Genomic DNA, 14,310 nt, shown 5'->3' on the forward strand with positions numbered 1-14,310 from the left:
CCAGGCAGGTCTAGAATGTCTCCAGGGAAGGAGACTCCACAACCTCCCTGGGCAGCCTGTTCCAGTGTTCTGTCACCATCACTGAGAAGAAGTTCCTTCTCAAATTTAAGTGGAGCCTCTTGTGTTCCAGTTTGTACCCATTGCCCCTTGTCCTGTCATTGGTTGTCACCGAGAAGAGCCTGGCTCCATCCTCCTGACACTCAGCCTTTAGATATCTGTAAACATTAATGAGATCACCCCTCAGTCTCCTCTTCTCCAAGCTAAAGAGACCCAGCTCCCTCAGCCTTTCCTTGTAAGGGAGATGCTCCACTCCCTTAATCATCTTTGTTGCCCTGTGCTGGACCCTCTCCAGCAGTTCCCTCTCCTTCTTGAACTGAGGGGCCTGGAACTGGACACAATATTCCAGGTATGGTCTCACCAGGGCAGAGTAGAGGGGAAGGAGAACTTCTCTGACCTACTAACCACCCCCCTTCTAATACACCCCAGGATGCCACTGGCCTTCCTGGCCACAAGGGCACAGTGCTGGCTCATGGTCATCCTGCTGTCCACCAGGACCCCCAGGTCCCTTTTCCCTACACTGCTCTCTAATATGTAATTTCCCAACCTATACTGGAACCTGGGGTTGTTCCTACCCAGATGCAGGACTCTACACTTTTCCCTGTTATATTTCATTAAATTTTTTCCTGCCCAACTCTCCAGCCTGTCTAGGTCTCACTGGATGGCGGCACAGTCTTCTGTGTTGATCTGTTTGGTTTGAGGACAGGCAGACATGTTAGTCATTGGAGGCAGATCAAATGAGTTACTCCATCTGGGTATCAGCACTCTCCAACGTGGAGGATCCAAGTGAGGATGTTCTTTGGGGTCTGTCACATTCACAGGACTGGACACAACAAAACTGCAGCCTGGAGCAGAGTAATTGCTGCAGAACCATGTGTTCGGCTTTATAGAGTTGTGTGAATGTAGAGAGGTAACAGTTGGTAATTCCAGCCTCTGTACAGATTTTGGTGGTGATTTTCAGCAGAGGACTCTTGACAATACATTTCCAGGGCTGCTTCAAGACTTCTGTAAAAGCTTATGTCTCCAGGATTTGGTCTCCTACTGAATCTTCTAGACCAATTCTAGTGTATGGTGCATATCATGTGGTACACCAATTAAAAATATGAGTACGTTTTTGTGCATAACAGACAAAACTGAGCTTGGTCAGGTAGTTATGGGTATTGCTTAAGCACTAGAACTGTTGCTTACGTGTTCTGATGTGCTTACAAGTTAGCGTAGTGTGTGACTGCCTCACTGGCGGTGTAGTGCTGATTGTTCAAAGATCTTAAGCTTCTCTATGAAAACTGAATTCAAGTGAGCTTTGTAACAAAGGAATGCAATACACGTTGTGTATCTTCGAGGCCACGTTTTGCTTACTTTTTGAAAATGGAACCACAGTTCTGATAATAGATAACGAAAGGTGCTTCTTCCCATCTTTAACGTAATCCTTCTCAGATACCCTTCAGAGGTTCTCCATCTGGATTTAATAATCATAGTGGTCTCTGGGAAGTCACTTCATTTAACAAACAGGGGGAAAAGATGTCTTCGGTGTAGGCATGTAATATACTATTGGAAGAGAAAAAAAAAAAGGCACAAAACAAAAAACTACTCATAATCCATGTTGTGAAGGTCCTGGGCTTTTAAGCAAATATTCACCATCTGTGATATCAGGTTCTCACCTTCCTTGGAATAAAACTTGTTTTTCCTTAGAACATCTCTTCTTAGCAGTCGGTAACTGCAATTTTTCTTTTTAATTTCTGTCTGGATAATTTAAACGTAACCCAGAACTCCCATTTAATTTTATAGTGGAGGCAGAAGTACATGTTGAATGAGGCAAATAATATAGCTGAATGTAATTTTTGCTGGTCTGCTTTTCAATTTTACAGAACATTGACAAAGTGGTATTTGTTGGCAACTTTCTCAGAATTAATATGATTTCTATGAAGGTGCTAGCATATGCTATGGATTATTGGTCCAAGGGACAACTGAAAGCTCTGTTTTTGGAACATGAGGTAAGGAAATACATGTTGAACCTTTATGAATAAGTGCAAAAACCTTGTGATTCTTGGTGAATTTAAAAGAGAGAATTTCAATGCCATTGCTTTGAAGTGAATGCAGAAACAAATATCTGCATAAATATAATTCAATTACAATTTCATTTGAAAATACCCCTTGTTAACTCCCTGGTTTGATCACTAATCTTGTATTTATTGCTAAATGTTGCGCATCTCTATTTGCTTTCTGACCCTAACGCCACCAGTGTTCATTTGTGTGATCTGGTATATAAACTTCAAGTAGATGTAATTTTTGTAAGCGTAGTTTTGAAGTAACTGTCAGATGGATGTGTTCACAATGGGAACTGCCCTACCTCTATAGAGCATCATTATTAAGGTTCTGTAATTTCTTCGTTTTTGACAATTTTGGAGAACTGCATAAGATTTCTCCCAGTATAAGGCCCTTTCTTGGACCTAAATAAGATCATATTAAGTCATAATTCAAATACAGCAAATAATTGGCACAGTGGGCTGATATTACAAGAAAGGCCTTTAAATTGCCCTAACAGATGCTCATGCTTGCGTCTTATTTTGTAATTTGACTGGTTTTGTTTTGCTTTGCTTTTGCCTTGTTTGAAGGGTTATTTTGGAGCTGTTGGGGCTCTTCTAGAGTTGCTTAAAATGACAGATGATCAGTGACGAAGCTGTCTGAAGAGATTCCTACTGCAGATGCTGCTGGATAAGAGTGAAAGCCACTACAAGGATGGAAATGAAGCCATTATGGTAGTTCTACCTGCTGGATTTGTAAATAACTTAAAATCCCTTTATCTGATCTTTAACTTCTGGGTTTTTGAGCTTATATTTCAGAATTCATACTGGGAATAATGAGATTTTTTTTTTTTCTGTACACTGTATTTTTTAGGGGAAAAATGTGCAAAGTGGCCAAACATACAGATTTTATGGATTTATTTTTCAAAGTGGATACTGTTTGATGTAGGACCTGTGACATGAGACATCTGCTTTTCTTCTGGGGTTTACTGATTAGTGTGGTAATTTTAACTTCATTTAGTAATCACTCTAGGAGATTTTTTAATCTTATTTTCATGACGTTTCATGATTTGTTCTTGGTTTCAAATGAAACTACAAAGCTGATGCATTTTACTGTGAAAACTAGTCATCAGTTTATATTTTTTTTTGCCTTTCCTTTCTTCATTAGATGAGACACTTTTTATGTTTAACTTTCCCCTGTTCCCCCAAAATGGAAATTTACAAGCTTTCTGTGACTGCATGTGTTGTTTAGCAACACTGTGAGAAAACTTGGCAGGGGGTTTAAGATTGTAACTTTTCAGTAGTCATGACTTGCAACAAGAACAGAATGCTCGAATTCTACTCTATATTAAAATTTTTAAACAAGATGTGAACTAAAATTTTAAATATTGTCTTGGCACTAAAATGAATTTCTGTTCAAATTCTCTGATCTATATGAAGAGTTCTGTAGCACAGATGTTATTTATAGGGTACATACTTGGCGTTAGTTGACAAAGGGAGGTTTGTTTGCATTTATTTGAAGACTTTTCTGCAGTCTGCAATTTTAACTTGATCTTAATAAAAAACAGCTGATAACTGCATTATTTCAAAGCCCAGTTTCTAAAATTAGAAAAATACTGACTGATGTATTTTCTGGTTTTAAGCTAACGTTAGCTTTCCCTTCAGGACACTAAGATTTGAATGTTTATTCCAATACAGTATTTTCTGTTTTTTTTTTTTTTTTTGATTTGTGGATCTCTCTAGATTTTTTTTTTTCCAGTTGAACTGAGACCCTTTAGAAATCTGTGTACTTAGGTTGCTGCATAACGTGTATGAACTTGTTTTTCTTACACCATGAGGGCTCACAAATCAAAGGCTGAAAATCAGTCCATAAATTATTTTGTCTTGTAAAACTGTATGTGATGTCACATAATGTAAAAGGCTTATCAGAGGGACAGTATCCAATTCAGACACATGTATTATCCAGTATATTTTTGGAAGGGTATTGATTTTGCTTTTTTAACAGCCAATAATTTCTGTATCTCCCAAATGTTGAAATAAATTAATGTTAACTCAAGTGTTAACTTGTCTAATGGAAATAAAGACCACTACTGTTTTGATGGTTTTAATGTATCTGTGAAATTCATTTATTGAAATAAGCGATTTGAAGTACATAACACTGTTTTGTGACACATGCAACTAGTTATTTCCATGATAAATCTTTGGGTTTTGATGGTTTTTTAACCTTTGTTACATTGCTTTGGTCTTTGATGCTTTTGCCTGCTAGAAGTTGACTTTTTCGTAGACTGTAATCTACAACATGAGATAAATAGCATGTTGTAGTTGATATTTCATGTAATATTGAACTTGAGATAGGTGGGGATAGTTCTACTCAATGCCTGTAACTTTTCATTAGCAAAATGAAACTTTCATTAAGCTTATCTGCCAAGTTTTACCTGCAACTGAAGATTAGTTTGTATGGGGTTTCTGTTTGGTTTTGTTTCTTTCTGTTTTAAAGAAGACATCAGAATTTAAGAGGTGACTGCACTTCTTATGATAAACCATAGAGGGAAGCATAACATTGACAATATAAATATGCTTTGCTAAAACTGTGGAACTCAGGCCAATTTGTGGGGTTGGTTTGTTTGTTTCAGAGAAAGATTCTTATATTTTTCTCCCTGGTCAATTTTTGAAGGAAATTTTATATGGGAATATATATCAATTAGGTGTTCTTGCATTCTTAGCATTTATGGTTATGTGAGGGAAAAATATAGTGTTAAGTAAACAAATAAGAAATACCACTTATTTTAAGATTAAAATCCTCCAGTCCTCAAAAACAGACAAAATTGAAACCCTAGCAAGTCATTCAGGAAAATACATACGGACCATGCAAGATGCACAGATTGAGTCTTTGTGGTTGAAGGAGGAAAGCCCAGTTCTGGTAGCCCTAACATTAGCTGTAAGATTCAAGGGACTGTCAGTGAAGTTGATCACAGCAGTTCTAGGAGAAGGACAAAATAAAACTTTAATTTCAAAATGCTGATTTGAAATTTAAAATGCTTCATAGGTAAGTTGTCGTAGTTAAGACTAGAAAAAATACTTTGAAGTACATACTGCACAAATTAATACATTTGGTTGGGAAAAATATTTGCAAACTAAAATTAATAGGATGGAGAGTTGTGAGAAGTCACTAAGCCAGAGAAATTAGAGGAGACTGGTGTAAGAGGAAAGTGACATTGTAAGCTAAATTCCTTCTGCACCGAGGAACAAAAGCCTGCTGCAAAAGTCTTTGTTGCCTTGAAATCTACAGTTGACTCTTTTTTTTCTTTTTCTATTTCTCCACCAGGACCATCATATTAATCTGCTAGTACTGCAATTTGCTGCTTTACCTTTAGGCTTTGCCTGCCTTTGCTAATCCTAACTTTTATTTTCCTTCCATGTACCTCCGCAATTAAGGTAATAGATAAATGACAGCGTGATTGTTTTCTAGCACTGTCCCAGTATTTTTGCTATAGGGGAGAGCACTTTGGGCCTGTTTTAAGAGCGTCACTGTTTTCTTGGATTTTTTTTCTGGTGGTTTTGTATCCAGTCAATGTCTACAGTCATCTGGTGGAAGCATTTTTTGTCCCACTTCCTCCTTCAGAGGTACCTAAGGAGTCTGAAAACAGTTGAAGAGTCTTACTGGACTACATAGATGAACCTTTGCTGTATATAGCTGGTACAAACTGGAAATTTGAGCAAGCAAGCTCTGTTGCCCTGTTATGGAGGAGTTGTACTAAGAACCTAGAAATAGCCATATCCTTGAATCTTTTTGTTTTGAGAACAGTGAAGGAGGAGACTTCCCTAAGGAAGATCAGTGAGTCTGCAGATTTCATATGTATTCAAAGTACTTGTTCTGGTATAAATTGGTGAGATCTCTTAACAAGCTAGGCTGTGTTAATCTACCTTCTCTTTCTGAAACGTATTAAGGTAAATTGGAGCAGAACAAGTGGGATTCCTTGCTTGCAATTGTGATGGCTTGTACCAATTTCTGCTTCTTTTGGACTCAAACATTTGTTCATGTTGAAACACATGCTACTCTCCCCACAACAAGAAACCACATATTTTAATATTTTTTTCGAAAAGTCTAATCACATCCCATAGGAAGACAAGTCTATGTTTTAAAGTAAAGTTTGTGGACTAAATTATTGCAGAAAAGTTGCTAATGCTGACTGAAGAGTGAGACACAGCTAAGATGGAGTATTTACTCAATTTGATTTGATAGAGGAGACTATGTAACAAGGTGGATGGATGATGGCAGGGCGGTGGATGTGGTCTACCTTGACTTCAGTAAAGCCTTTGACACAGTCTCCCACAGCATCCTCACAGCTAAGTTGAGGAGGTGTGGTCTAGAGTAGTGAGGTGGGTTGCAAACTGGCTTAAGGAGAGAAGCCAGAGAGTGGTGGTCAATGGTGCAGAGTCCAGTTGGAGGCGAGTATCTGGTGGAGTGCCTCAGGGGTCAGTACTGGGGCCAATATTATTCAATATATTCATTAACGATTTGGACGAGGGAACTGAGTGTACTATTGGCAAGTTTGCTGATGACACTAAGCTGGGAGGAGTGGCTGACACGCCAGAAGGCTGTGCTGCCATCCAGCGGGACCTGGACAGGCTGGAGAGTTGGGCGGGGGATAACCTGATGGAATTTAACAAGGGAAAGTGTAGAGTCCTGCATCTGGGCAGGAACAACCCCAGGTTCCAGTATAGGTTGGGAAATTACATATTAGAGAGCAATGTAGGGGAAAGGGACCTGGGGGTCCTGGTGGACAGCAGGATGACCATGAGCCAGCACTGTGCCCTTGTGGCCAAGGAAGCCGATGGCATCCTGGGCTGTATTAGAAGGGAGCTGGTTAGTAGATCGAGAGAGGTCCTCCTTCCCCTCTACTCTGCCCTGGTGAGACCACATCTGGTATATTGTGTCCAGTTCTGGGCTCTTCAGTTCAAGAAGGAGAGGGAACTGCTGGAGAGGGTCCAGCGTAGGGCAACAAAGATGATTAAGGGAGTGGAGCATCTCCCTTATGAGGAAAGGCTGAGGGAGCTGGGGCTCTTTAGTTTGGAGAAAAGGAGACTGAGGGGTGACCTTATTAATGTTTATAAATATATAAAGGGTGAGTACCACGAGGACGGAACCAGGCTCTTCTCAGTGGCAAACAATGATAGGACAAGGGGTGATGGGATCAAGCAGGAACACAAGAGGTTCCACTAAATTTGAGAAGGAACTTCTTCTCAGTGAGGGTAACAGAGCACTGGAACAGGCTACCCAGGGGGGTTGTGGAGTCTCCTTCCCTGGAGACATTCAAAGCCCGCCTGCACACATTCCTGTGCGACCTCTCCTAGGCGTTCCTGCTCCAGCAGGGGGATTGGACTAGATGATCTTTTGAGGTCCCTTCCAATCCCAAACATACTGTGATACTAGCATGGGGTGTATGAGGGCAGTACAAGAATCTGACTTCCAGGACAAGTGGGATGTTTGCAGTTCAAAGCTGTCCTGGTGTTTCACTGTTATCAGCGCTTATGTTCCTGTTAGACTGTCACAAGATACTTGCAAGTGATTTTTGGCAGAACACAGCAGAATTTTAGAAAAGGGAAAACCATATGGGGTTGAACTGGTGACAAAATAAACATACATGATTGTTTCCAGTTGGATTATTTCTTCTACTGGGATCTGGTTTTAAAGTACAAGGTGTTTATGAATTTGGGATTAAATGGAATATAGGCTATTAAAAAGACCACAGTTTGTTTTGTGTCTAGATGCCCCTCAGTACCTGGGAGGTAGAAGACACCAAATCTGTAGGATGTCCTGGAAAATAAATTCTTTTTGAATCTAAAAGGTGAATCTAGTTTCTGATTCTTTTAAGTATTACTGGTGCTGATTAGAACTTACTAGTTGCATGATTATTATTAGTGTGTTAAGAGATGCGGAAACTGTGCAATAAGAGTCTGTTCTTCAAACCTCCCACTACTGCCTTCTCTCTCCCCCCAAAAAAAATCCCAGCAAAAAAGAAACAAAATAAAAATTGTGGTTCTAACTGTAAAAGTTAGGAGAACCTGTCAACTGCCTTGGCAATTGAGATTCATCTCAAGCGAGGGGAGGTACTGGCACTTGGAGAGATGGAGGAGAAATGAGTAAGAAATGCTGAGGCTCACAAGAGGGAAAGTTATTGAACCTGGGAAAGGAACAGGGCTTCTGGGAGTGACATGGACAAAGTGGGAAGGGGCCTGCAGGGCAAGCAATTAGCTGGCTCTTTGTTAATGCAGCCAGAGATGGGTGGCAGAGGTGGGGGGTCAGGTTGTTCTGCAGAATGGTAGGCAGCCTGTTGTCCTCATTCAGAGGTGTGAAGGAAGGTTGCAGCCAGGTGCTTGTGAGCTGAAGCAGTTTGTGGTTATTGGGTCAAGCATCCCTGTGTAAAGTACCCACTGACATGTGCTGAAGCATTTGGTCTCTAGATGCAGGTGTGCTTTCTAGTGCAAGCAGTAGCCTGGTCTCAAGCATGGCTTGTCTTGGTACATGAGACACACAGTATGGAATGTACTTTTTTTACGTTAAAACCAATTCTATCATATTGGCAGAAACACAGCTCTTCTCTGCTGGCCTTCAGCGACCTGCTGCTGTGTGCAGCTGTGCGAAGCAGCTGGCTGCAGCGAGGGGTCAGCAGCCTCCCCCAGTAAACCCCACGCTGCTTAGGATGGGCAGGGTGGTTCAACCGGCAGAGAACCCAGAGCAGAGTGCTTGGGTTCTGTGTGTTTTATTTATAAACACTGTAGCTACAACTATGAAGCATCAAGTTAAAGGTATGCTTTAAGGCAACAAAGGAGGACAAACAGTCTGAAATGGCATAATGTTGTACTGAAAACAGCAATGTGTCACTACCTGTTCTTAAGTGTGGGGTTTATTTTGTTGTGATGACCAGGGCGCTTGCAGCTTCACAGGTGCCTTTCCAAGTTGACCACTTACACTGTTTTCCAGCTTTTTGGATGGATGACTCCATGTATTTCTCTGCAAACTTCAAGGTTTGAGTGAATCTGAACTTTGTGTCTAGTACAAAGCAGAAGTTATGCTTTAAAAAATGCTTCTATATACCAAAGCAGCCTGGGCAATGCCTGTGCAGGATTGAGTTTACCTGTTACTGACATCTCCATTAATACCTGTCAGTGGGGATATGGCCTCAACTAACCATGTTACCACTTTCTCATGTAATATGTTAGAATTATTTCTTCCAAGTGGTATATATAAAAATGTGTATTCTTATCTGAGAGGATCTTTCCCCTGTAGAGGAATGCATAGTGTCTGCTGTATTGAAAACACTGAGGAACAATGCTTAGAGCAAAACAGAGCCTCATCAAGAACAGTCGCTGGTTTGATAATGCAGAAGATTGTTGCAACAGAGACAGCAGTGCTTCAAGCAACAAGATGGTATGGCCACTGGTATATTGTGACTTGGCTGGGGGGGGGGGTGAGGGGTGGTGTTGTTTGGGGTTTTGTTTTGTATTCATATGTGCTAGCCAATTGAACCAAAATGAAATAGCTGCTCTCAGCTTGTAGGAATTCCCAATGCAAATGCTAAGCTGGGTGGAAGTGGGAATATATGTGTACCAGTAAGGATGAAGAAATCACTGCCTCAGGCCCATAGGAAAAATGTGCTGATCAAAATGTTCTTTCCTACAGCTTTAACAGTTGCATCAGTTAGGAGACTGCAATAGAAGTATTCTTGTGTAAATCAGTAAATCATTACCAACTGGCAGATGTAATACTGTGTCGAGATAGTCGTATTTTTACCTACTCTGTTGAATCTGCCCCCTCTCTCCTCCTGCTGGCATTAACCCCATCGAAATCCTGATGGTCAGCATACCATTAGCCAAGCATGCAACTCAGGCAGCACGGTAAATGTGGTGTATGAACACATTTTTTGTGAAATACAGTGGCATAATGTGGGCAAGATAATTCAAGCTGTGAGAAGCTGCTCCCCTGAGAAGGTTGTTTAGGTTTCACCTGGAGATTGAAATAAAAAATTATTATTGGAATTTATTTGAACAGTGAGAGCACTGTCTTGTATTTGAAAGTTTTTACTCTTTATCTTTTTAATAAGAACTGTAAAATAATGTATATTCAAAAAACCTATATGGTCAAATGAGTTTTTCATTTTCAAAGCTGGCTGGCTAAATGAATCAAAAAATGCTGAATGTACTTAAAAGAAATTGAGTTCCTTTTAGCAGAATTGTTTTGTTTTTTGAGCAACCTCACCCCTCATGTTATTTGAATAAGGAAACAAATACATGCTGTTCTTAGGACATAAGCATGGAGCATGCTGTTACCCAGCAAGCATTCAGAGTATTGCAGTTGGCCACAAAAGGCCGTGCACACAAAAAATCAAGAAATATTTACAAAATAAGCCAAAACCACTCCCAAGTTTCACAATGTTTTAGTAATTTCTTTTTTACCTTAAAATAGAATTTTTCTCTTGAAATATAGGAAGCTTGAAGTCTTCCCAGCGGATTTACCTGTGCAGTTCACTTTTTATTCATGGGAAGAACCATCAAGGTTGTGTTAGCTTTTATCAGGAAGTCGTCTTCTTTTCTATTTCTGATATTTTTCTCCACTATTAGGAGCTGGATTTTTAACCTGCCATACAATGTTTTTTGTTCTCTTACATGAAAGGAATGTAAAATCTTCTGTATCAGATTTCCATTAACATCCGCTTTACAGCGTTATGGTAAATTTTTTAAGTTTCATTTTATATATGTTACTATAAAGCTCTCGGATGCCAACCCTGGGATTATTAAATGCCTTTATCTCAGTACAGGAGCAAAAGAGCTGTTACTAATATCACTCTGTGGAGTCCACTCACTGTGGATATGAAGACACTGTAGAAGTCTGTCTTTCTTATGTATGGAGATCGTTAGGCTTGGTGATTGATATCTCTTAATTCATAAGAGTAAGAGAAGAACTGGCTATCCGTTTTCTAACCTATTTGCCTTGCAGACCTTTTGGAGGAAAGAAGGCGTTTCCTCTGACGTTTCCTCTTCCCTTGCCGTGTTAGGAAGCTGATAGTGTATGACTGGCAACTCAGTGATGGGAACTTCTGGCCACAAAATAAAAAGCACTGAATACACAAACATCAGAGAACTGTTTTTAAAAAACAAACAAGCAAAACTCCTTAATTAGTAAAATATTACGCAGGTTTCAATAAGAAACCTATCAATGAGGAAAGCAGTTTCTATCACCAGTCATAAAACTAACAGCAATAGTCTTACAGTATTTAAACGGTAGATAATACTGTTTCATGTTTCTTTACTGTTTTAAATTCCATGTCTCAAGCAGGTAAGGCTAGACTTCAAAGCTGTATGCACACAGGTATTCATCACCGAAGAGCAGAGAAGGATGCCTGTCCCCAGGTTTACCTGACAGCACTCTTTTGTGCATGCGCACACTTGCAGAAGATGTCAGTCCCTTCTGCTGTGCAGGTCAGTGCCGAGTCCCCAGACCTCATACAGCATCTGGTTGGTTTTGCAGCAGGAAAACCTGGTGAGAAATTGGGTGGGCTGGTTTGTGCTGACCTGCTAGCCCTTGAAGGGATTATGCCTCAAACCTCTCCCACCAAACGGTACCAACAACACAAAGAAGGGTCAGGCACTGATGCTGTTTTTCCCACCAAATGACATCACCAGCCCAGTTTTGGCCCCTGCACCTCCTGCAGCTGGTGTGGTTCCCATGTTGTGGAGCACAGCCACAGCCAGCCCATACCCACACCCCCCTGCCCACCTTGGGCACGCCATGGCTCCCTGGGGATGCCCATCTCACAAAGCTGCTTCTCATTTGAAAGCGCTCCTGAATTCCCACACTGACAATGCCTCTCTGAGAGCTGATGGGGCACCTTGCTCTGTGACCAGAGGGAAACGAACCATCTTGCTATCGGAACGGCGGCAGCTTGTCCAACTTTCCAGCCATGAGGCTGATACTGAAATGCAAGGCTGGTACTGAGATTCAAAGCTGTGGAGAGTTGACATCATAATGTTTATCAATATATCTTGCTACGCAGAGCAGTTAATTTCTGATGTACTTTTAGCTGGCTCTGGCTTAGGTCTCTGTCCACACATGTTCAACTCAGGAGAAAAAAAAAAAAAACACACCTTGCACACTCACAGAGTAGAACAAAAACAACCAACCAACAAAAAAAAAACCTGCTGCAAGGTTGTGTGTTGCATAAGTGTCCCTGGAACTAATCTGGTACGTCTCCAAATAAAACAGAAATCTTTGATGCTTGTAACTTTCTCTCTGGGTGGAATGACAATAGTTTCTGTGTTTAACTCCATAAATGTTTGCTGTAGATATTATCAGTGGGCATATTTAATGTAAAGGAATATAGTAAAATTTAAAGCAAAGAAACTCTTCCTTCAGCCTGTGAACACAACAAACACAATTAGGTAGTAAAAACTGAATTGGAAGTAGTCCTAGCTGTTAAGCTGTGTATTTTACAGGTTAACTGGAGGCAGTGGGGGGAAACAAAACCAACCACCCAACCATTTGGAGGCATGGCGTACTCTGGGATGGGTGAGGAGGTCTCCCTGAAAGCCCTAGCAGTCAGCAAGTGCCAGCTGGAGCTTTGTCTGAGGTACAGCTAATTCTTGCCAAGTGACTGCTTTTCTGCGCTGTGGAGGTCTGGAGAATTGGTGGTGGCTCGCTATCTTCTTTTATTCGGCATCATGTGCTACTGGTTTGAGGAGCAGGATAAAGAAAACCTGTTCTGCCTTCAGGCTTTGAACCCCTGTTCAGCCTTCTTTAGTTTGTACTTTTTCCCCAGGAGATTGTATGGGTGAGGGTGTTGATGAGCAGGGTAAGCTGCGAACACCAGCTCTACAGAAGAGCAGAGCAAGCCATACTCATCATCCAGCAGGGAGAAGAAAAACAATGCCATGAAAAGTTGTAGACCCATGGAAATGGTTAGGTCTCCTCAAACTAGAGCAACATTAAAGGCCATATTAGGTGGCAGATTCCTGTATGGATTGAAATTAGCCCAAGCTTCTGGTCCACAGTCAAGTGCATATAGAAGAGAGACTGGAATGGCTGTGCAAAGGCTTACTTCCAACTACAACTAATTCAAATTTATTATTCCCATGCTGTGAAAAATTCCAACATGTAATGAAGTTTTTCTTCTGATGCAAGATTAAATTTAGACATCTTGAAATTTCCTTTTTCCCACAAAAATAACAATAATAAAAAAGCCTGCTAGCGGGAAGCCTAGCAGGCTGCCAAGAGAAAGGCATTTGATGGATAAGATTTTTTTTTTTTTTAAAAGCTCCTGACTTCGTATAGCCAAAAGTCTGTGAGAACCATCTTTCCATAGGACACCTGTTTTGATGAATCTGTGTTTTCAAGTGAAATTGTTGCACTAGAAAATGCTGGCTAGCTGGAGTGCTCATATTTGTGAAATACGTGCTTCAAAACGTGTCCAAAAAGCTTACTGCATGTGCTTGGACCAAGGATTTAAATAACAGACCAGAAGGAATATCTCAGATAAACAGAAGCGAGGAAAGAAGTTTGAAATGTGAAAGCTTGCAATCATGAAAGGGACATGAATCATCCTCTTGTTAAGTAAAATTAAGTACTGATCTGCCTGTACTTAGTTTATATCAAGAAAGAGGGGTATTTCTGCCAAAATTTCCAAATATTCTGGATCCTGATATACTCATTTAGGCAAAGTAAGTTGCAAGATGTAACTTTGTCTAATTCTGGGTGACATTAGAAACAAGGCTGTTAAATGCATCCGGTCTGATGCTGTATGATGGTCTTACATTCCAGCAATTGTTAATGTGTGTGCAAGAAGTGAGGAGGTCGTGGAATAATGATTACATGCTCTCTTTTTTTTCTAACCCAGGTCCCACATATGCCTTATACAGCCGTGTATTTTAAGGAATTCATCACAGTCTCCTGATGTTCTGCTGAAGCTTCGTGTATCCTACCGACACACAAAAAACACGACAAAGCTTCACTTCACCTTTCAAAAGAAGCCTCCATTCCTAAGCGGTAAGTGAGTACTTTACCTTCTCAGCTTGGAGATGGCAAGATTTGGACTGTAGCTGCAGAGGTGGAACTGAGGGAACCACAGAGACTACAGTTTGTCCAGCCTGTGATGTCTTTGGCTTAATTTTCAGAGTTGTCAAGGGAGCTGTGTGCCCTTGACTACAGGATGCCAAAGTTTGTATATCCAAATGTTAG

General features: G+C 40.7%; 2 protein-coding genes across 6 annotated transcripts in view; both read left to right on the forward strand.

Moving 5' to 3' along the window:
• Positions 1 to 4,190, forward strand: part of PANK1 (pantothenate kinase 1) — a 48,478-nt gene extending 44,288 nt beyond the window's left edge. For all 5 annotated transcript variants that reach the window (XM_065843843.2, XM_065843845.2, XM_065843840.2 and 2 more), the window contains 2 exons: positions 1,923 to 2,048; positions 2,670 to 4,190. In XM_065843843.2, the coding sequence (XP_065699915.1) occupies positions 1,923 to 2,048; positions 2,670 to 2,729 (186 nt within the window). In that variant the 3' untranslated portion in view covers positions 2,730 to 4,190. The remainder of the gene's footprint in view (positions 1 to 1,922; positions 2,049 to 2,669) is intronic.
• Positions 4,191 to 12,608: 8,418 nt separating this feature from the next.
• Positions 12,609 to 14,310, forward strand: part of SLC16A12 (solute carrier family 16 member 12) — a 37,784-nt gene continuing 36,082 nt past the window's right edge. Inside the window, exons 1-2 of the mRNA XM_065843939.2 lie at positions 12,609 to 12,706; positions 13,970 to 14,118. The gene's annotated coding sequence lies outside the window, so the exon portion shown is untranslated. The remainder of the gene's footprint in view (positions 12,707 to 13,969; positions 14,119 to 14,310) is intronic.

Source organism: Patagioenas fasciata, chromosome 8 (genome assembly GCF_037038585.1).
Source record: "Patagioenas fasciata isolate bPatFas1 chromosome 8, bPatFas1.hap1, whole genome shotgun sequence".
Classification (NCBI taxonomy): domain Eukaryota; kingdom Metazoa; phylum Chordata; class Aves; order Columbiformes; family Columbidae; genus Patagioenas; species Patagioenas fasciata.